We start from the raw sequence: 20,059 nt of genomic DNA on the forward strand, positions 1-20,059 counted from the left end.
TCCATACGGCGGGCAGTGCGGACCCTGGGGGGAGGTAAGTGTCCGAACCCAGATCCTAGTTTACTGCTGATGCCCCCGGATTATTTGGTTCGCTGAAGTCCGTGAAGGTGTCCTCACCGGGCAGCTATTTATCAAGCCGTGTAGGACTGGCGCCTGATCTAGGGCCCTGTGCCCAGTGCATGCTCCGGTCCCAATGATATCTCCGGTACCCAACCTGGTGACCTCTCCTCCTGTGTCCCCAGGTCACAGTTACACAGACCCAGCTCAGACACGTCCGCACACCTCTCCTGTGTGCCACACTTCTCTAAACTCTCCACTGCCTGCTGATCCCTCCCACTAGGCTGGCTAATCCCAGGGACGCGTTCCTTTCCATGGCGACCATCCCCTTACATGGTTAACCCTCTATGCCCGGTGTGGAGAGGAGAACTAGGATTTTGGTTGTGCTTTGGTGGTATCGGCACTAGTACTCCAGGTCCCGGGGGTAGGTCCTGCATCCCCAAGAGGATGCAGTTCCTAGTAGTGCACTGAGTGTCTCCAGGGCGCTACACTTGCACCCACTGTAAAATTTGGTGGAGGATCGGTGATGATCTGGGGATGCTTCACCAAGGCTGGAATTGGGCAGGTTATTCTTTGTGAAGGACGTATGAATCAAGCTGCATACAAGGTTATCCTGGAAAAACAGTTGCTTCCTTCGCCTCAGGCAATGTTCCCCAACTCTGAGGACTGTTTTTTCCAGCAGGACAATGCGCCATGCCACACAGCTAGGTTAGTCAATGTGTGGATGAAAGACCACCACATCAAGACCCTGTCATGGCCAGCCCAACAACACAAATTTAGGCGCAAATTAAAAAAAAAATAAATAATTGGGTCTAAAGTACGACAATTTTAATTTTTGGACAAAATGCATGAATGTAGGTGTTGCAGAATTATAAATAGTTCTAAAGCCAAAACTGCAAATTTAGGGCAGAGCACACTTATGCTGAATTCACAGAACGGATCCGTTGGCAAAAAAAGTTCTGCAAACACAACTTTTTTTGTCAGTTTTGAAAAAAAATATATATATTTTTTTTTTTTTAACATGGGAGACTATGGAAACAGGATAGGTGAACTGATTGCAGAGGACGTCCTGTGGTGGCTGATTGGCTGCAGCCTTTACATTTTGTCTGACCAGTGAGAAACAGCTGTCTTCTGAAATGAGAAGGCTGCAGCCAATCAGCTGCCATGGGTTGCCCCCTGACAGATGCTGATGGCAGGAGACCGGCGGGGGACACAGTGCTGGGTGGCAGGAGACCGGCGGGGCACACAGTGCTAGGTGGCAGGAGACCGGCGGGGCACACAGTGCTGGGTGGCAGGAGACCAGCGGGGCACACAGTGCTGGGTGGCAGGAGACCGGCGGGGCACACAGTGCTGGGTGGCAGGAGACCGGCGGGGCACACAGTGCTGGGTGGCAGGACACCGGCGGGGCACACAGTGCTGGGTGGCAGGACACCGGCGGGGCACACAGTGCTGGGTGGCAGGACACCGGCGGGGCACACAGTGCTGGGTGGCAGGACACCGGCGGGGCACACAGTGCTGGGTGGCAGGACACCGGCGGGGCACACAGTGCTGGGTGGCAGGACACCGGCGGGGGACAGTACTGGATACAGAGGAGCGGCGCTGATATGGGAGGGGAGCGTAGGCACTTTTCATTTTTGACCCTACCTAGGGCCTATTCATTTTAATTTTCAATGTAAGTGACACCCCCTGTGAAGGGTGCAGTTACCCAGGTTTTATTTCCACCTGTTCTAATCATATCTACCTGACTCAGTTGCCAGAAAGTTTACATATTGTAAAGAGAAGGGTAATACAAAGTAACAGAACAAACTGAACAGTAATACCACTTGTGGCCAGCAGGTGGTGCAGCGTCCATTCTTATTAGGCCTGGAGTTTACTTGAGGTTATAGTTTGCTATAACTACATAACCCCGGGGTCAGACCTCACATATTCCCATTTATTACAGGACATGGAGATTTACTGAGCAGTTTATCTACATGTTACTGAACATAGACATAGGCAGATACTGATTTTTATTTTCTTATGGATAATCGGGGCATAAAATGCATAAAATGCCTTAAGCGCACACAAGGTGCATGTTTAAGCATGCTAGACTCACGTAGCACCCTCTTAAAAGCGTCTGCCGCACACTATGTCCTATTAAGGTCGCCAGGCTCACGCGGGGGGCCCTCTCCAGCGGCCCAGGCTCACGCGGGGGGCCCTCTCCAGCGAGCCACGCTCACGCGGGGGGGCCCTCTCCAGCGAGCCAGGCTCACGCGGTGCCCTAGTAAGCACGCCAGAGTTATGCGGTGTCCCATTAAGCATGCCAGACTCCTACTGGGCCCTCTTAGGCATGCCAAACTCTCGCGGGGCCTTCCTTACATGGCGCCCTCTTAAGTGCAAGCGCCTGAGGCGGTGTGCTCATAAGCATCTGTCACAGATCATACTCTCCTGAGCCTCTGTTTGCTTTATTGTCCTAACACCTCACCTGATGCCCTGCATTTTGCCTGAAATAACCTTTACACCAGGAGAGTCTACAACCTCTGGCATTTTTGGCTTGGTGCGCCGGATCCTCAGGCAACTGCCACATTCAGCTTCCTGCCCTGTCATTCATTCTAGTAACCCACAGGGCACTTCAAGCAGCCGTCCTACAAGACACCGGGGATATGAGGCCGGCACAGACAGCGCAACGTAGGGATTGTAACGTGCCGCCTGTGCTGGGTACGGTGTGTAGTATTTTGTGCCAAGGGCTTGGTGGGATATTTGCTTCTATAATTTTTATTCCCATGGGGGACATGAGGACATCACTATTTCTTTAGTACCCTATACTTTTACATGTAGTGATGCAGACTATAAAAAAAAAAATAGCACAGTGGGCAGAAGATTTCTATAAATCCCATCCAAGATGCTGCGTTTTTGGGGGAAGAGCATCCAAAACTCATGGTGGAAACTTGACCTTACAATATGGTTTTAACATTGTAGCAACACGTGGCCGATATCTTCACAACAAATAAGTAAACAGTTTACGTACTTGTCCACTGGTGTCCGTCACTTGCTGATAATGGGTCGCAAGGGACGTTTCGTCTTGAAAAGCTTCATTGCATTCCAAGCACTTCAGACTGTGCCGGCACAACTTGGACGAATCTTCATCTAAAGGCATAGCGGGTGTGACTGGGGCACTGATGGGAGCCGAGATCACCGGGCTGGAAGCTCCAGGTGCCAGCTTTGCTACAGTATGTGCCACCACCAAAGCGGAGCCTTGTCGAGGCGCCGGTGTCGTCGGAGTGGAAATACTATTCTGGGGTGAAGATATCATCTGATCAACTGGGACCGGCTTTAAGATAAGGTGCGAGCATTGCATGACGACCCCTTTTTCTTTATGCCCACGTGCGTGTGACAGAAGACTACATTTATTATAAAAAACTAAATTTTTCGTGCAATGGTTGCAGGTGACTTCGATGCGTACGCTGCGACGGTCATAATGTTGCAGAAGACTCTTTTCCAGGGCGAATGCATCTCCGCACTCTAAACACTTATAGCCACGGGCCGGCAAGCTAATTCCTGCGTTGTTCGGAGGACTGAGATTGGGAATGTAAACGGGAACTGGGTTAACACTGCTCAATACTTTATTAAAGGCTTCCACCACAGAACTCTGTGAAGATGCTACCACTTGGACTCTGGACACCTTTTTGGTCGGCGTCACCACTGTGGTGGGTACAAGAGTTTGCTTGATTTGCTGCTGGGGCTTAGTCAATACTTGGCGCAGCTCTGTCGTCGTTTGAGAGCCTTGAGGCAAAAGGTTGAGGTTGGCAAAATGCACCGTCTTTGGCACAAGTTTAGCATTGGCAAGGCTCGAAGCTGGAACCACCACTGTCTGCTGTTGGATGGCATTGGCAGCTTTAATGATGGCGTTACTGGCGCTTTGGACCGATGCAGCAGATATGACTGTTGCTTTCACTGTAGTGTTGTTACCGAACTTCAAGTTTATTACTTGCGAGCCCGCCGTTTTAACTGCAGACACCGGTAGGAAGGCAGTGGCCACAGGTTTGATAGTGACCTGTTTTGGAGGACCTTCTGTAGAAGCAGATGGGTTGGTGGTTGGAATGGTTTGTATGGAGGCTCTTGAAGGAGAAGGAAGCATGGCCACAGCCGATGTAGGAGATGACAAAACTGGTGAAGCCACCATAGAGGGTGACTGATCAGAAGGTTGTTTGGTCCCTTCTGCATCAAAATCTGGCAACACCCTTGTTACAGTCCTCTTGATTTCACCAGATGATGTCTTAATGGTCTTTATTCGAACTTTTGGGATAGCCGGGGTTGAACCGCCAGACGATGGTGAACCTTTACTGCTATTTTCACTCGAGACGCTCCTTGGGCTATCACTTGGTTTCACAGGGGTCTTCTTTACTCCATCGATGAGGCTTTGTACGGTCAATTGAGCATCAGCACACTTGACATTCGCCAACAGACTGTCGCTAATTTCTTTTGGCACCTGAGTCGACTCTTCCATATTGGACTGCATATCATTTGGTTCAAAGGTCGTTTTCTTAGCGCTGAGGGCAGCAATGGCGGCAATGCACGAAGAAAGTTTTGCAGAAGACTTTAATTTCAACTGTGATAGGCTTTCTCCATTGACTTCCCCTTTCTCCGATTGCACTTTTCCATCAAGTGCCCTCTGAGCGCCATCTTTGCGTTTTTCATCCTTTCTTACTTTTACATCGTAGACATTTAGATTGGGCGATTCTTTGCTTTTGGTGCCATTACTGGAAACGGCATTTCCTAATTTTATCAAGTGCTCCACGGTCTGCATTTTGTCCCTTTCGTATGCTAAAGCAGGTAAAACGTTGGAGCCGAAATCTGTGGTTAAATCAACGCGATCGGGCAGATCATCAACCTCAATTTTTTCATCATCGTCAAATTCTTCAGCGCTGGAAATGGGGCTAAACTGGTTGAAAACAGAGTCTTTTTGAACATTTCCAGAGACCATTGCTTTTTCTTTGAGAGATTTGAGGCTTTCCTTGTTAAAACGTTCAAGATTTGAAATGGTAAGAAAGCCATTGTGCAAGCCGTTGCCTACGGAGTGATGAGTGTCCTTCTCGGCAGCTTCCGAAGATTCGATGGTCCTTACATTTTTTACTATAACACTTACACCAACGTCCGAAGAGGATGGGACGTGAGCGTCGTCATCTCCTTGGGAGCTTTGCTTAATGTGATTATCGTGCTCATCGTGTCCAGACTCAATAGCTGCTTTCGGATCTACCATGTCAGGAATGTCAAAGGCTGCAAGAAGGTCGTCAAAGTCCGGGGTCTTCATATCTCCCATGATCACACGTTTGTATTCATTCAATCCTGCCAAACAAAAAAAAAGATGAGAAGGATTAATTAAAACAGGTTAGCAACTGATATCTCAGGATCTTAGGGGGAAAATATTATTTTAGGTCCATGCATCACTTTACTGGAATAAAAGAGTTGCCAAAATTTTATCCAAACCATTCTTTAAAAAAAAAACATGTAAATTGGGATTTGTTTTGAGTAGATTTTACTTGTCTCTTATTGGGACTGTCCAATACTTTTTATTATTTTAAGAATGTGTCCATGATGGTCTTAAATTTAAAAAAAAAAAATAAAAAAAACTACTTTTCTACCTTCCCTGCTGTTTGGTGGTGCTGCTGGTGTGGCACCCCTGAGGCTTCAGTCGCCACAGGGTACTTTACCTCACTTAAGGTGCGGTACTTATCCTGGATCCAGAGGAGGTTGGTACTGGTTTCACTAACACAAACTCATACACACAGTCAGGTTGCCCTCCCCATTGGGGACCGGGCTAGGGTCGGGTCTTAAGGTAATCACCAAACATGGGGGGGCAGCCACCCACTAGTGACAGGAAACCAGGGGAGGAGCGGCCATCAGAGGGAGTTAGGAGCAACACAAGAGTTAGGGTTCTCCAGCAGGAGAGGAAAGGAGCAGACAGGTTTCTCTGTAGCTCCCGTCGGACGGAGGAGACAATTCGGTCGCCAAGGGGAGAGCTTCATTGCTCCCTAGGGACCGGCGCAGAGCAGGGTGCAGAACCCTACGGTGGAACAGACTTCACACGTTGGATCACCAGAATCTGCAGGACAGGGGGATTGACCACCACTAGTTCCCATAGCACAGTGGCACATAGAGCCCATGGTTGTGTTTAAAAAGTTCAACCCCACTGCGGACCCATGTCACCTGCACAAGGGATGGAGGCTAAAAACTACAAGGACCGGGATCCCCAAGTAGTTTTAGGCCACGGGGATTCATCTTTAAAAAGGGCAAACAGGAAGGGCCCACAGACTACCAGACTGTTACTGACCTGCAAAGGATCCAGGATCGGCTGGGGCCCATCACGGCAGAGACCGGTACCGTGAGGCTGCATTGGAACTGTGAGTAAAAATACCTGGACCCGCAGCAGCTGACTTATTGCTGACGCCGTCACCCCGCACTTTGGCGCCTATGGCCATTCAGTCCCTCATCATCCTCCCCAGGGCTCGCTTCACCTGTGGGGAGCTGGACCATCTTTGCTGCAACACCATCAGGCCCGGAGGACATCACCCGCGGCGGCGGCTAATCCCTGGCCGCATACCACAGGTGGCGTCATGAGACTAACCTACTCCCATCACCCATCCTCATCCCATCTCCATTCCCTTTTATTGTAAACCTCGGGGCAACGAAGCTGGGCAGTGCCACCCGTGACATCCCAGACCCGACATCACCAGCCCGGCGACGAGTGTTTCAACCCCTGCCCCGTGGGTGCTACACTGGTTTCAGCCACCAGTCTCCTAACTCTCTCCTTGCTTAAAGGGTTTTAAGTTATTGGCTACTGGGGTGTAAGGCCTATACTGGCATCCACGCGCTGTCCTGCCCCCCTCCCTGGTGGGGGTGCCTGCTCTCACACCTTCTCAGCCGCCCAGCGGTGGCTCCCCCATCCCTGGTCCATGCTATTGTCTTCCTGGACCTGCACAGGTCTCCTGAGAACGCTCTTAGGTTAGGGTGCACACGCGGATAGGACCGTTTTCTTAAAGGGCCAGTATGCCCTGACCCAGAATTACCTCTCAGTTCGGCTGAGAAGCCTCAGGTATTTCAGGCACCTTCCCCTTAAGGGAGGTGCTTGGGCAATGAGTATACTATACGTTGGTAGTTCTCAGGTTCTCAGTGCTGCTGTATGTCAGTTTCCTGTATGCTGTTACTAATTCGCATCTGTGTTTCAGTGCATTAAAGAGTTCGCTGCTGCAACTATCCAAGCTGGCCGCTTCCTATGATATCTGCTGTTGCTACTGCAAGTACCCATGGCTGCCCACCACGATAGCTGCTGCTGAGTATCCATATTGACCACTGCTGACGCATCCATCCATATATCCCGCCCGAATCCATGACACTGGCTGCTGCTGCCGTTTCTACAACCAAAGACTGTATTGTATCCGTGGTGCCAGCTGCCGAGGTACCGTTGATCCACTGGAGCCGCCCACTGTCGGCTGCCTACCTGCGTGTGTGCCAATTGCCACCTACGGTATGATGGCTTTAGTGAAGACTCGGCAGGCAATCTTCCAGGCCAGTGATCAGTACCTTCGGACCCACTAACCTCGTGCTCGCCCTGTGAGCATACTGAGGGGTCACTTGCCGATTAAGCCGAAAATGAGAGCTAATCTGGACACGTTGCAGCTCTGGTCAAATGCTATCAGTCAATGAAGCTACAAGAGGGCAGCCCTGTACACTGTGAAGTGTCCGCTTCAGGTTACCATAGCTCTGCCCTTACTCACTAAGCTGCAGTACCTGAGAACAGCCACTAGTTAGTGTACTGAGCTGTGTTTTTTCAGCTCCAAAAGTTGCAAACTCGGCTGCGCCGGGTATAGGACCGCCACCAACCTGAGATCAATGACCTATCCTAAGGATAGGCGATCAATATAATAAGTCCGAAAAACGACATCAGATTTATTAATCACGTCAATGAGATTTGCATAAATCTGAAAGTAGGGACATTTATAAGGTTCCTCCACCATGCTTTACACTGCAGCTCCGGTGATCGATTTACTATCAAGCTCAGGACAAGCCTATGAAGTCAGTGCACGGGGAGCGGATTTCAATTACCATCAAAACTAATTCTTGTACCCCTTACCGGAAGAGCTGGATGACAACCTGTGGGGGTATTTGTGGCCAAGTTACTTATAAGAGAAGGGAATGTGTCAGTGAATAGGTAGAGCGCGATCCCCCTCCCCACAGGAAGGAGGCCAGACCGTCTGCCAGGGTCCGCTGCACTCCTCCTGAATACCAAAGACATTACACATTTCTATACCCTTGGGCTTTTTACAAGTCACGTCTTGTACAGTTTGCAGAAAAAGTGAAGACCTTGGAACGATTAAGCGATTTTTTTTATTTTTTAATTTTTGTGTTTACTATGCTGTTTCCTGCACTGCTTGAACTACAAAAAGGTTATCCAAAAGCTAAAAATTCTAAAAAAAACAACAAAAAAAAAACCCCAAAAAGACTAATAACCACACCTTTAAACTAATCTGCACTGTTTCCACTCAAAAATATACTATATTTTACCCTTTTCCTTCTGTGTATCCATTGTGAGCATCACTCTTTACTATCGAGGACAAGCCTCTGAACTGTGTAACTTGACTCATTTCTTTGTTTTCTGACTACAACTCCCAAAACCTTTTGCAAGCACTCTATATGACTTCCGCCTCCACATGTTTCAAATGGCCACAAGTCTGACTCCTTTGCACTAGGGAACCTGTGAATCTGGTCCTTAATAGGTTCCCCAGTTAGTCTCCTTTCCCCTGTGAAACCTGTTAATTGTAGTTTCTAATAAATTCTCAAGTTAGCCTCCTTCCCCCTCTGGAAGATGTGAATGTAGATCCCATTAAGTTCTTCAATTAATCTATTTCCCCAACCGGACGCTAGGAATGTTATCCAAAATAAGTTATTTAGTTTGTCTCCTTCCCCCTCTGGAAGTTGTGAATGTAGTCACCAATATGTTCCCCACTTAGTCTCCTTTCCCCTCTGGAACCTGTTAATGTAGTCTCTAATATATTGCCCAGTTAGTCTCCTTTGCCTTCTGTAAGTTGTGAATGTAGTCTCCAATAACATCTCCAGTTAGTCTCCTTCCCCCTGTTCAAGAAGTGATTGGAGAGTACAATAAAGTTCCTCAGTTAGTCTATGACATGGCATGGTGGCTCAGTGGTTAGCACTGCAGTCTTGCAGCGCTGGGGTCCTGGGTTCGAATCCCACCAAGGACAACATCTGCAAGGAGTTTGTATGTTCTCGCCGTGTTTGCGTGGGTTTCCTCCGGGTTCTCCGGTTTCCTCCCACACTCCAAAGACATACAGATAGGGAATTTGGATTGTGAGCCCCAACGGGGACAGTGTTCCTGATGTATGTAAAGCGCTGCGGAATGTTAGCGCTATATAAAAAATAAAGATTTACTTTATTTATCTATTTCCCCCTTTGGAAGCTATGAATATTATCCAAAATAAGTTCCCTAGTTTGTCTCCTTCCCCCTCTGGAAGTTGTGTATGTAGTCACCAATACGTTTCCCAATTAGTATCTTTTCCCCTTGGTAACTTGTTAATGTAGTTTCTAATTCATTCATTAGTCTCTTTTCCCCTCTGTAAGTTGTAAATGTAGTCTCCAATAAATTGCCCAGTTAGACTCCTTCAGCCTCTGGAAGAATTGATTGGAGATCATAATAAAGTTCCTCAGTCTATTTCCCCTTTGGAAGCTATGAATATTATCCAAAACATGTTCCGTAATTTGTCTCCTTCTCCCTCTGTAAGTTGTGAATGTAGATCCCAATAAGTTCACCAGTTAGTCTTTTTTCCCCCCTCTGGAAGCGATGAATGTTATAAAAAAACAAAAAAAAGTTCCCTAGTTTGTGTCCTCCCCCCACCCCCCCCCTTCCCCTCTGGAGGTTGTGAATGTAGTCCCCAATCAGTCTCCTTTCCAGTCTGGCAGCTGTTAATATAGTCCCCTACAAGTTCCAATGCCAGTATGTATGCAAGTCAGTGTCCTTTTCCATCTCCAATAAGTTCCCCAGTCTGCTTACACCGTTAAAATAGCCCTTGGTCATTTCCCAAAGTAAGTCTCCTTCCCCCTCAGGCAGCTATAAATATAACAACAAGTATCCCACTCTTTTTTCTGGTCTATGATCTGTCAGATAACAGTTATTTTTTTTTCTGGTCGTACATTCCCTTTAAATAGGAAGGCAGATGATTGACGGTGAATGTGGCTGTCGTTACGGCCCCAACAGAGATCGTCACCCAGCCTCCCTAACTCCTAAATGTCAAATCTAAAAATATTTTTAGCTACTGTGGGTCGTCTCATGAAGTAAACCCCTGGCCTAAGGTATATACACTGACAAGCAAAAGGGTAACAAAGTTTAGAACTTTTGACTTCCAGGCTCGATATCTCACCATCCACTACAGCTTTGAGCGTGAGACGACCTTCATTCTATAGACAATCATCTTGGCTATCTCATACATAAATTTGACTTGCAGCTATTTAGCATACGATGCAGATTATTGTCATGTCGCTGCATTGTTACTGTTTTGCTCTTGGTGGTGGAAAAATCTTTTTCTTCCTGCATACTAGAAATTACAACCTGTTCTCACATTCCCTAATAGCTCATTGTGTTATTAGGTTGATTCCCAAGTGAAAGGTCAGTGGTTAGAATCGAGGAGCAGCCATGAAGAAGATTTCCAAAGAAAAGAGAACAGCAGCATCCAGCTCATCCATAGCGGTCTCTCGGCCAAGAAAATTGCCAAACTGCATCATGTGAGGCAAGAATATGGAATGAAGTCAGTTCAGCCATCCAAAAGCCAAGAGGTGACGTCCAGGCAAAGTATTGGCATCAACAAGTCGGCTCATCACAAGGTCTATCAGTTTTGGGGAGACAAACCCAGCAGTGGAGGCGGCTCGTGTGCTTCGTAATAGTGAGATCACAGACGTCCATGCAACGCACATTACACAAGTCTGGAATGGGGGCCCGAAAAAAGGTGAAGAAGCCTCGACTTCAATATAATCATATGAAGTTTCAGCTCTAGCTTGAAGAAGTTCAAAAAGTCTAACATTGGAAATGGGTGATTTGGAGCCATGAGACGAAAGTCAATAGACGGCTCTGATGGGAGCAAATGAGTCTGGAAGAAACAAGGCAAAAAGGGCTAACGAATCGAGAAATTGAAGGAACTGTCAAGTGTGGTGGAGGAAGCCTGATGATATGGGGGTGTTTCATAGCTAAAGGTGTTGGACACTAGAAAAAGATTGATGGTGGTTTCAATGCTGAGCTATATGTGAGTATCCTGCAAGACGACTTACTTTATACACTCGAGTACTATGGGTATGAAAAGGATGACAGTGTTCCAGCAGGACAACGACCCGAAGCATACGTCGGGATTGGCAAAAAAATGGTTCAAGGACAAAGTAGAGGTTCCCCAGGTCCCCAGACCGCAACCCAATCCAACACTTGTGGGTAGAGTTGAAGAAAAGCTGAATACATCCCCAAGTGATGCGACCAGTATGTGTACCGCCCCCGTAGCAGCAGCCGAGCTGCTCGGATCCGGAGCCGCGGTGGCTCGAAGGGTCTCTAGACCTGAGGGGTCCATGCAGACGCTCAAATTAAAAATGAGTGGGGGAGCATATACACGGGATTAGGAAAGTTTGTGACGCCACCCACGGTGCGTGGTAAGTTAGGGTATCACCGCTGCTGTTGGGGATGCCCGGTGGCAGTGGTATGGCAGCAAGGTGTTGTAACCCCTCCGTGGGTAGGGGGTTTTTCCCCCGGGAGCCCGGTGATGCTGATGTAGGGGTGCCATTGGGGGTAGGAGAAGGGTTTTTCAGTGTACTCACTCAGTCCAGAAATAACCACACCGACAGCTTGTAAAACAGATTTCTGAGCACCACTGCAGCTGAGAGGGAGCACACTTGGGTCCGTGTCCTTGGTATTGCAGTTAGTCTGTGACCCTTTCCGTGGCACCTGTGTTTTCTTCTTTGGACCCTCAAGTCTGAAACTTTTTGGGTCCCGCTCACCCGTATGGTTAACGGAGTGAGCTTGCTCTCAGGGTTCACACGTAGGATTTCTTTGGACTGTATTAGGAAAGTCCTATCCCATCGGTGCGCTACTACCCCGATTTTGGAGTGGGTTGGGGATGACACTTGAAGTCTTCACCCCCGTTGGGACGCATGAAGCTACTTCCCGGCATAGGGTCGACGTACCCAGTCGTGCCCTGGCCCCTACCCGGTGATAGCTCAAGGCTGCGAGCCGCCCTCCTTGGCAGTCCGTGCCCCCTGACACTATCCCCTGCGACCGGGGTTCCAGCTCCTACCAGGCCCAGGCCAACGTCTGCCACCTAGTACTCAGGAGCCCTGCTCCACCTGTGACCTCTCCTCACGAGAGTCACTTCCTTCTCCTTCCACTACCACTTCACTTCTCCTCTCACTTTCTCACTCTCCTCTACCAACCCCCCATGTGGGCGGCCCTATTCCCGTCAGACCCCCCCAATGGTGTGTCTGGTGGGTACAGTGCGAAGTGTTCCTAAGGTTTTGATTGGCTCAGCTGTTGGCAACACCAAAGGACCAGGACCCGTATCCAAGGAGGGTGGATACTGTGCTGAAGGGCAGATTGCACAATACCCTGTGACTACCTGATAGGCCAGGGCGTCGCATATGCACCAACTTTGGGAACATGTAGAAGAGACCTAGGATCAGATTTCGGTGGAGACATGCTTGAAACTATGCAGTGACATGACAAGAATCTACCTAACTAATCATATGCTAAGGAGTTGCAAGTCACATTTACATATGAGATAGCCTTCATTTTAAAGAAAAGTCTCATGTTTGAAGCTGTAGTGCTGGGGTGGGCAACTAATGACCTTTTCTCCAGGACAGATTCCCGCGGACCACAGTGTTAATGAAGAAGCCACATCTTGCTGGCTGCCCACCCTTTAAAGCCCCACATGCACTGTGAGCACCCACATGCAGCGTTCATGACTGAACGCTGCATGTGCATACACCACAGGATTAGGTCCTTGCGCTGACCAGTGCCAGCGTACTGAGGATGTACTGTATGGGCGGAGTTAGTGAGCAATGTGCTCCTGCCCCACAGAACTTAGAAGAGAAGTGGCAGTCCCAGCTTCCCCAGTACTCTACATGCCTCACAGTGCTTTATGTGCCCCCACTGATTGATGTATATGTCGCGCCCAGGCAAATGGGGTACTCAGTCCCGGGCAGTGTATATCTGAGGAATGTCACTTTGGTGGCCGTTGCCCGGTTCCGTGCCTTGGGGCCTTTTGGTAAAGGGGATATATTTACAGGGGATTAGATTAGTGTTCACACGTGATGCCACTTGCGGTGTTGTGGCTATGTGGATGGAGCCGCTGCTGCACAATGTCCACTACTGGAGCTGGTGTTAATGGCAGCCTGGATGTTAGACCCTCCGCAAGCAGGGCCGGGCCCCAGAGCTACCTGTGTAATGACAGGTTGCGGAAGAAGGTAGGCCACACAAGGGGTTCAGTGCAACTGGTTCTTTACTCACTTTCTGGTGGTAACTGGTCACCCGAGGCCAGCTGGTTTCACCTCCAGGTCCCCTTTGTGCCAGTGTACTAGTCTGGTACCTTCTTCCCCTGCACCTGTCTCTGGTTGGTGGGTTCCCGTGGCGTAGAGCAACTGGGGGTCCCCGTCCGGTGGTGTTTCTTTCCACTTCTGTCCGTATGACAGTAGCATGAACCCTGTGGGGTTGGAGTCTTTGGTCCTGTCCCTGGCTCTCTCTTTGTTACGGAGTCTTGGATTTTTAGGATCAGCGAGGTCCTTGATGGTCCCCTTGCTGTGCAGGTGTTATCAGGCCTGCTTGGAGCTTTATGCCTGACCTAAGGTCCTGTACCCCGTTGGTGCGTAGTTCCGGGAGTACTCCACCGTACTTCACTGGCAACTACCCTCCTGGGCACTAAGCTCCATCCACATAGCCACAACACCGCAAGTGGCGTCACGTGTGAACACTAATCTAATCCCCTGTAAATATATCCCCTTTACCAAAAGGCCCCAAGGCACAGAACCGGGCAACGGCCAGCAAAGTGACATTCCTCAGATATACACTGCCCTGGACCGAGTATCCCATATCCCTGGGCGCGACATATACATCAATCAGTGGGGCACATAAAGCACTGTGAGGCATGTACAGTACTGGGGACGCTGGGACTGCCACTTCTCTTCTAAGTTCTGTGGGACAGGAGCACATTGCTCACTAACTCCGCCCATAACCAGGTAGTCAACTCCAAGCCAGTGCGTCTCCTCACGTTCACCTTCACTCTCCGACTCCTCTGATTGACTGTCCACTGTCTGCCCCTCACACCTGGTCAACTAGTGGACTGGACTGGCTCCACCTCTAAGCGGCCATCAATTGGTCCGACCCTAGCTTTGCACCACTGTATGGTGGATTTTTGGGGAAAACTGGGATTACCTGGAGTTTGTGTGTTACCAGCACTGGTCTTTCGGGGCCCTAGGGGGTAGGCCCTGCATCCTGGTGGGGATGCAGAACTCTGTAGCTCCCTGATGACTTCAGGGGCGCTACATATATACCCCCAGTAATGTCTGTGCCCCCCAGTGATATATATACCCTCAGACTGCATATACCCCCACTGTTGTATGTGCCCCCCACTGATGTATACATAGCCCCAGTGCGATCTGTGCACTCAGTGATATATATAACCCCTAGTGCTGTATGTGACCCCCAGTGATATCTGTGCCTCACACCCATGTCTATGCCTCTCAGTGATGTGTATACCCTCCAGTAATGTATATGCCCCAGCCTTCCTGTGATGTATATGCCACAGTCTCCCCAGTAATTTATATGTCCCAGAGTTTTCTGTAATGTATATTCCACTAGCCCCGCCTGGGATGCGCGTGCCCCCAGCCACTCCTGTGATACAAATGCCTCCTAGTTGCTCCTGTGATGTATATGCCCCAGCCCCCTTCTGTGATGTATATACTGTAGCCCCAATGTCTCCTGTGAGGTGTATATACAGCCGTCCAGTGATGTATATGCCCCAGCCTTCCTGTGATGTATATGCCACAGTCTCCCCAGTAATTTATATGTCCCAGAGTTTTCTGTAATGTATATTCCCCTAGCCACGCCTGGGATGCGCGTGCCCCCAGCCACGCCTGGGATGCGCGTGCCCCCAGCCACGCCTGTGATACAAATGAATCCTAGTTGCTCCTGTGATGTATATGCCCCAGCCCCCTTCTGTGATTTATATACTGCAGCCGCAATGTCTCCTGTGAGGTGTATATACAGCCGTCTCAGTGTCTCCTTTGTGATGTATATGATTTACAAAACTTATTATCACAAGGAGTTGACTGCATTCTAGACCGAGACAACGCTGGAAAAGCAATTGTGCGAAGCAACATGATCAATATCACCTAACACCACAGCCACACCAAAGAGAAGCAGCTCCGGCCACCACAGTAGGGGTGATTTAATTAATAGTTTGACCGAATATACTATAGCAAGGTCATTTTCAAGTTGATAATTTTGTGTGGCCTCCGAATGATGGTAAAAATTTTCAAATGTCCCTTGGCAGAAAAAAAAAAAAGGTTCCTCACCCCTGTTAAATGGTGTATGGTGAATTATGGAGACTGAAAGTCAAAAGTTCAAAACATTATAACCCTTTGGCTCATCAGTTACTAAGTTGGAGCCACTCCTACTTTTGTAGTCTGAATTGATCCATGTATTACATGGTTGACCATTCCCTCTTATGGCAAAGCTACACCCAGTAGAAGAGGGGTCAGTTAAAGTGGAATAACACAGAATCAGACTACATAGGGTTTGTTTGTAGTCTGTTACCATGGAGACATTGGTCTACATAGAAGCCGACATACACACTGGAGAGAACATAGACTCTCTCCTCCTCTTCAGTTCCTCCATTCATCTGCAGGGTGACGGACCTTTGGTCACATGACCATTAAGACAACAAAGGTCCTTCTAAGGGGTACTTCTCACATAGCGAGATCGCTGCTGAGTCACGGTTTTTGTGACACAGCAGTGACCTCATTAGCGATCGCGCTGTGTGTGACACTGAGCAGCGATCTGGCCCCTGCTGTAAAATCGCTGCTCTGGTTCATTTTTTGGACGTTGCTCTCCCGCTGTGAAGCACACATCGCTGTGTTTGACAGCGAGAGAGCAACGATCTGAATGTGCAGGGAGCCGGCTTCTGACAGCCTGCGGTAAGCTGTAACCAAGGTAAATATTGGGTAACCAAGCGAAGTGCTTTGCTTGGTTACCCGATATTTACCTTGGTTACTAGCGTCCGCCGCTCGCTGCCAGTGCCGGCTCCCTGCTCCCTGCACACGTAGCCGGAGTACACATCGGGTAAATAAGCAAAACGGTTTGCTTATTAACCCGATGTGTACTCTGGCTACGAGTGCAGGGAGCCAGCGCTAAGCTGTGTGCGCTGGTAACCAAGGTAAATATCGGGTAACCAAGCGCTTGGTTACCCGATATTTACCTTAGTTACCAAGTGCAGCATCGCTTCCACGCGTAGCTGGGGGCTGGGGGCTGGTCACTAGTCGCTGGTGAGATCTGCCTGATTGACAGCTCACCAGCGATCCTGACCAGGTCAGATCGCTGGAGTGTTGCTAAAGTGTGACGGTACCCTTAACTTCTAACTTTAGAAACTACACTGATAATGCAGTCCTGCATTATCAGTGTAATTACTGACTTGTAAAGGCTGAGGGACCTTTAATGGATAGGTACAATGGGTAATTGTCTAGTTTGTCTTCCCCCAATGCTGGGCCTACGGCTATCGTCACTGCCCCTGTGCTTCGTCCATGCTATGCTAGAGTCGAAGTTGACCCTGCTTCACCTCTTCCTCATGTAGAAGTGAGTGCACCTGGATTACCCCTATAACGTTGCTTCCAAAAAAAAAAAAAGAACTTGGCACATTAGAAAGTGACTGTAGCATGTGAAGAGCTCTCGCTACTTACTGTAGCCTATTTATCGCTTTCCTCTTGGACACATCTGCGGATTTAATGCATCCCGACAGATGGACAGCAGTAACCTCTATCGGCGGGTTCCTCCAGCTCGCAGGATGAGTGATGACCAGGTGCATGGCACGCCCTTCATTTTGCACTGCAAATAGAAAACTAATTTAATTAGGTTAATTAACTGTAATTGTGAATTTAATGAGGTTTTCTGGCCTCGTGCACAAAACACATGCAGTGCATAAAGCCTCTGTAGACGCTGATGTACAGGCTTCATCGCTCGCGGTCTATGAATCAGCCCTTCTTTATACAGCGGTACCTCGCTTAACGAGTAACCCACTTAACGAGAATTTCCCTTAACAAGCAAAGCTTTCTGTAAATTTGTAACTCGATTTACGAGAAAGCTTTGCTGTACGAGCAAAATCCTCACCGCACACACTTCCGGTTCCGTACATCCACCGCGCTCTGACCCGCACTTGCAGTGTACACAAACATACACATGCACGAACAAACACAAACGCACACGCACGCAAATACAGTATTATGCTCACCTTACCTTCCGTTCCACCGCCGGCCTCATGGTTCTTGTAGTTCCCGGGTACATCGCGACGTCCTCGCAGCAAACTACAAGACCCAGGAGGCCTGCGATGGAACGGAAGGTAAGGTGAGCATATAATATAATATAGTGTACCTTTCGTTTCATCGCTGGCCTCCTGGGTCCTGTAGTTCGCCGCTGTGCTCCAGTCCACGCTGTGTATCAGCATCCATAGCGACGAGGGAGGAACTTCCTGTCGCCGCTACTCAAAGGCAGCGCGCCGGCCAATCAGAGGCAAGCGGCTCTGCCTTTGACATCAGCGCTCTGGCCGCGGAAGTTCCTCAGTCGTCGTTATGGTAACCCGATACACAACCCGGCCCCGTACCAGAGAACAGCAAGTCCCAGGAGACCGGCGATGGAACGGAAGGTAAGGTGAGCATATAATATGTGCGTGTACGTGCGTGCTTGTGTGTTTGTGAGTGTTTGTGAGTGAGTTTGTGAGTATTTGTGTTTGCGCGAGAGTTTGAGAGAGAGTTTGAGAGAGAGTTTGAGAGAGAGTTTGAGAGAGAGTTTGAGAGAGAGTTTGAGAGAGAGTTTGAGAGAGAGTTTGAGAGAGAGTTTGAGCGCGTTTGTGCGCGTGTGGAATGACAGAATAGGGGACCAGGCTGGGACATTTAACAAGTTGTGGAAGGAATTGTCTGCATTGCAATGATTTCCTATGGGAAATCTTGCTTTGCTGAACGAGTAACTTGGTTAACAAGCACAGTCCCAGAACGGATTGTTCTCCTTAACCAAGGTTCCACTATACCTCCAAAAATAAAACCAAGAAAAAAAAGGCCGCATTATTAGCTTTCACTTATAATAAGAAAACTTTCTGCAGAATTTCCACTAATGTGTATGTATAAGTTGTATGGGGAAGTTACAAAACAAGCTAATTTGTGCTTCAGTTTCTTACTTTGTTCAAAAATTTCCGTTTCTTGGCGGTGAAATGGAATTCTTTTGTAAACATTCAAGGGCTATAAAACCTAAAAGGCCCTATACTTTCTACAAATGAGATTTTGCTACACCTGGACCCAGTTTTGACAATGAACACAGCAGAACAAATCAGTGGTACCAGGTTTCCCGAAAATAAGACAGTGTCTTACAGTTTTCCTGCAAAAAAAATGCGCTAGGGCTTATTTTTCAGATAGGTCTGATTTTTGAGGAAACAAACATTTACCCCCAAAAGAAGGCTGACACCTCCCAAGAGATTTGCCCTTTCCAGACCCCAGACTTGGCAAGTGAATGGGCTCTCACATACAGATCTATGTCGCTGTCAGGTTCCCCTGCGTTTCACAGCGGTCACTCCCCGTGCTGGATGAAAGCAGTATCACTCACACAGACCTAGTGAGAGCCTGAGTGATTCTGTGACCCAGCGTGTAGGTGTGTGAGTGGAGCATTGCAGTTCTCTGTGGGAGAGCTCATCCACCAATGGCACTTGCCAGCTGTAGTTGTTCAGGGTCTGGTGAGTGAAATTTTTGTGTGGGGCCTGTCTGCTTTCTTTTGGGGGTGTCCTACTATATTTGTTAACTTTTTAAGTTGCCTGAATACTAGGGCCTATTTTTGGAGTAGGGTTTATATTTCAAGCATTCTCCAAAAAGGCTGAAAATTTGTGCTAGGGCTCATTTTTGGGGTAGGTCTTATTTCTGGGGAAACAAACCCCCAAAAGCAGGCAGACACCGCACTTTCCAGACCCAAGACTTTGCAAGTTAATGGGCTCTCACATACAGATCTATGTCGCTATTAGGCCCCCCCTGCGTTTCACAGCGGTTACTCCCATTGCTGGCTGTATCACTCACGCAGAGCTAGTGAGAGCGGAGTGATACTGTGACCCGATGAGTGTGTCTTTGTGTGTTTGTTAGAGAGAGTGCAGCGAGGTACCTGACAGCACCGCAGATCTTTGTGGGAGAGCCCATCCACCGTCAGCATTTGCCAGCTGTATTTGTTCGGCTTCTGATGAGTGCAATTTTTGGGAATGCTGTCTGCTTTCTTTTCGGGGTGTCCTGCTGTATTCTTTAACTTTTTTTAGCTGCTTGGAAACGTCCTTATTGAACTGAAATTAAGACTCTTTTTTTGCACTGGATGTTATATTTCAAGAATACTCCAAAAAGGCCGAAAATTCCAGCTACGGCTTATTTTTGGGAAAACACAGTAATTTGTGGAATAAAAATGTAGCAGTCAGGGGACCATACTGGATACAACTGTACGAAACCATCAGATTCAGTAGTGATAAGTATTGGGTCTGTAGATGTGAACAAGAATATTTCCAGTCATTAATAGCAAGAGGGGATCTTGAAAATAGGGAGGAACAAAATATATGTCTCATGGAAGCATTGGGAGATATTGCAAGAAATCCCACAGCATCCAGGTGAAAACATTCAAGAAACGGTTCAGAAAGAAGTAGTATGAGATTTACATCTCAAGAGCCTGTAGATGCAGATTGAATAGGTCCTTAAAGGGATT

At 48.4% G+C, this 20,059-nt stretch overlaps 1 protein-coding gene across 3 annotated transcripts in view; it reads right to left on the reverse strand.

The window, feature by feature from the left end:
- The window catches only part of ZNF532 (zinc finger protein 532), a 101,104-nt gene that overhangs the window by 54,014 nt on the left and 27,031 nt on the right, over positions 1 to 20,059 (reverse strand). For all 3 annotated transcript variants that reach the window (XM_075327942.1, XM_075327947.1, XM_075327935.1), the window contains exons 3-4: positions 17,026 to 17,170; positions 3,065 to 5,382 (exon numbers count right to left, since the gene is read on the reverse strand). In XM_075327942.1, the coding sequence (XP_075184057.1) occupies positions 3,065 to 5,356 (2,292 nt within the window). In that variant the 5' untranslated portion in view covers positions 5,357 to 5,382; positions 17,026 to 17,170. The remainder of the gene's footprint in view (positions 1 to 3,064; positions 5,383 to 17,025; positions 17,171 to 20,059) is intronic.

This window comes from Anomaloglossus baeobatrachus, chromosome 1 (assembly GCF_048569485.1).
Source record: "Anomaloglossus baeobatrachus isolate aAnoBae1 chromosome 1, aAnoBae1.hap1, whole genome shotgun sequence".
In the NCBI taxonomy this organism is placed as follows: Eukaryota; Metazoa; Chordata; class Amphibia; order Anura; family Aromobatidae; genus Anomaloglossus; species Anomaloglossus baeobatrachus.